The following is a 1,908-nucleotide window of genomic DNA, read 5'->3' on the forward strand; positions in this document are numbered from 1 at the left end:
GGGATCTTCTGAGAGACCAGGCAAGGTGGACAGCTGCTCAATTTCCTCAGTCTCCAAAGCAGCAATACCAAAAGCCCACCGGTACCCTTTTGGGTCTTTGAAGTACCCTCTCTTGAGGTAGTCTATGCCGAGGATGCATGGAGCCTCTGGACCAGTCACAATAGGGTGCTTTTGCCACTCCCTCCCAGTCAGGCTGATTTCAGCCTCCAGCACAGTCAACTCTTGGGATCCTCCTGTTACTCCAGAAATATAGATGGGTTTGCCGAGTCAATGGGGGACTCCATCCTCTCCACTGTCAGGAAGGCAGCGAGGTTGGCCGTGTAGGACGAGATGATAATTAGGGTGAAGAACCACCATATGCCACCAATGATCCGTGTAGACAGTGCTTTGGGCATCAGCTCCGAGCCCTGCTGCATGAGCGCTCCCATCCCAAACCAGAAGCTGTTCAACAGGGTGAAGTTGTTCTCCACGATGTCCGATCCCGGGTTGCAGGGATGGGCGTCGTACCACTCGTATGGGCTGAACCTGGCTATGACGAACAGCACGCAGCTGACCCCCAGGTAGGCGAGGAGGATGCACATCCAGATGTCGGGAGACAGGGGGTTGAGGAAGGAGAACACGCTGGGGTTGGTCCCATTGGGCTTGCGGTACAGGATGCTGACCCCCAGCGTCATGAAGGGCTTGGAGAAGTCTATGGCCTTCTCCCGAACGTGGGTGATGGTGAGAGGAGCAACGGCCAGATCAGCTTTGTGGTCAATGAGCTCCTTGATCATTCCGTTCCACTGCCCCTTCTCATCCTGCGCCCCGTATTTGCCGTCCTCCACCAGCCGGATCTCGTAGGTGAAGCCCAGGATGATGGCCAGCTCCTTCAGGAGGTCGATGCAGTAGCCCTCAAAGCGGTCGTTCCCAAACAGAGCCGTGTCGGACTTACGGAACATGACAAAGGGCTCTTCCAGGACCGTGGTGACGATGAGGGATCTGTTGCTCAGCGAGTCTGTGACATTAGGGCCTCGTCCTTTGGAGATTTCTGTGATGTTCAAACCATTGGAAGGGCTCCACGCTCCAACCTTTTCAAGGCCATCTTCTTTGAGGCTGATGATATCCAAGTCAAAATCTGTCCTCAAACCACTTGTTTTGTTTTCAATCCTTTCTTCCCCACTTAGAGCGCATCCAGCCTTGTCTGCCGCACTGCCTTCCCTCCCACCCCCCCCATTCCCATTCCCTAGGGAAACACGGGTGTAAGTCCAGTGTTGCAGGTCATGTTGTCCTTCCCTGGCAGCCGTCGGTCGTTGAACGTGTGCATGTTGATCACGGCGTCCGTCTTCACCATGACGGGTGCTTGGGGCTTGTGCTTGACCCGCCGCTGGCACGTGAGGGACAGCCGGATCTCATCGGCCATGGCGCTGCAGAAGGAGCGCTGCTCTCGCTCCGCCGTTTTGCGCAGCTTGTAGATGAACTCCACCATGGAGTTCATTGCATTGGAAAAATGCATTGGCAATAGACTATCGTGGCCTGAATGAAGTCACACCACCATTGAGTGCTGCCGTACCGGACATGCTAGAACTTCAGTATGAACTAGAGTCAAAAGCAGCCAAGTGGTATGCCACGATTGATATTGCCAATGCATTTTTCTCTATTCCTTTGGCAGCAGAGTGCAGGCCACAGTTTGCTTTTACTTGGAGGGGTGTCCAGTTCACTTGGAACCGACTGCCCCAGGGGTGGAAACACAGCCCTACCATTTGCCATGGACTGATCCAGACTGCACTGGAACAGGGGCAAGCTCCAGAACACCTGCAATACATTGATGACATTATTGTGTGGGGCGATACAGCGGAAGAAGTCTTTGAGAAAGGGAGGAAAATAATCCAAATCCTGCTGAAAGCCGGTTTTGCCATAAAACGGAGTAAG

At 53.9% G+C, this 1,908-nt stretch overlaps 1 protein-coding gene across 1 annotated transcript; it reads right to left on the reverse strand.

Annotated features, from left to right (window-relative positions):
* Positions 1–236: 236 nt before the first annotated feature.
* Positions 237–1,465, reverse strand: LOC133272987 (glutamate receptor ionotropic, kainate 3-like). Its single transcript, XM_061460807.1, has 2 exons — positions 1,255–1,465; positions 237–1,222 (listed from the first exon to the last, which is right to left on the reverse strand). Exons 1-2 carry the CDS (start codon positions 1,463–1,465, stop codon positions 237–239), a joined length of 1,197 nt encoding a protein of 398 aa, XP_061316791.1.
* Positions 1,466–1,908: the final 443 nt, after the last annotated feature.

Source organism: Pezoporus flaviventris, unplaced genomic scaffold, assembly GCF_033815535.1.
Source record: "Pezoporus flaviventris isolate CSIRO_AGI_PZ_B2104156 unplaced genomic scaffold, CSIRO_AGI_Pfla_v1 ptg000031l, whole genome shotgun sequence".
Classification (NCBI taxonomy): Eukaryota; Metazoa; Chordata; class Aves; order Psittaciformes; family Psittacidae; genus Pezoporus; species Pezoporus flaviventris.

What these genes read in the sequence shown, in the direction of transcription:
- LOC133272987 (XM_061460807.1), bottom strand. Translation starts at nt 1,465, where the DNA reads ATGGTGGAGTTCATCTACAAGCTGCGCAAAACGGCGGAGCGAGAGCAG. An exon ending in AGGGAAGGACAACATGACCT is followed by an intron (nt 1,223 to 1,254) that starts GCAACACTGGAC and finishes GTGTTTCCCTAG; the next exon opens with GGAATGGGAATGGGGGGGGT.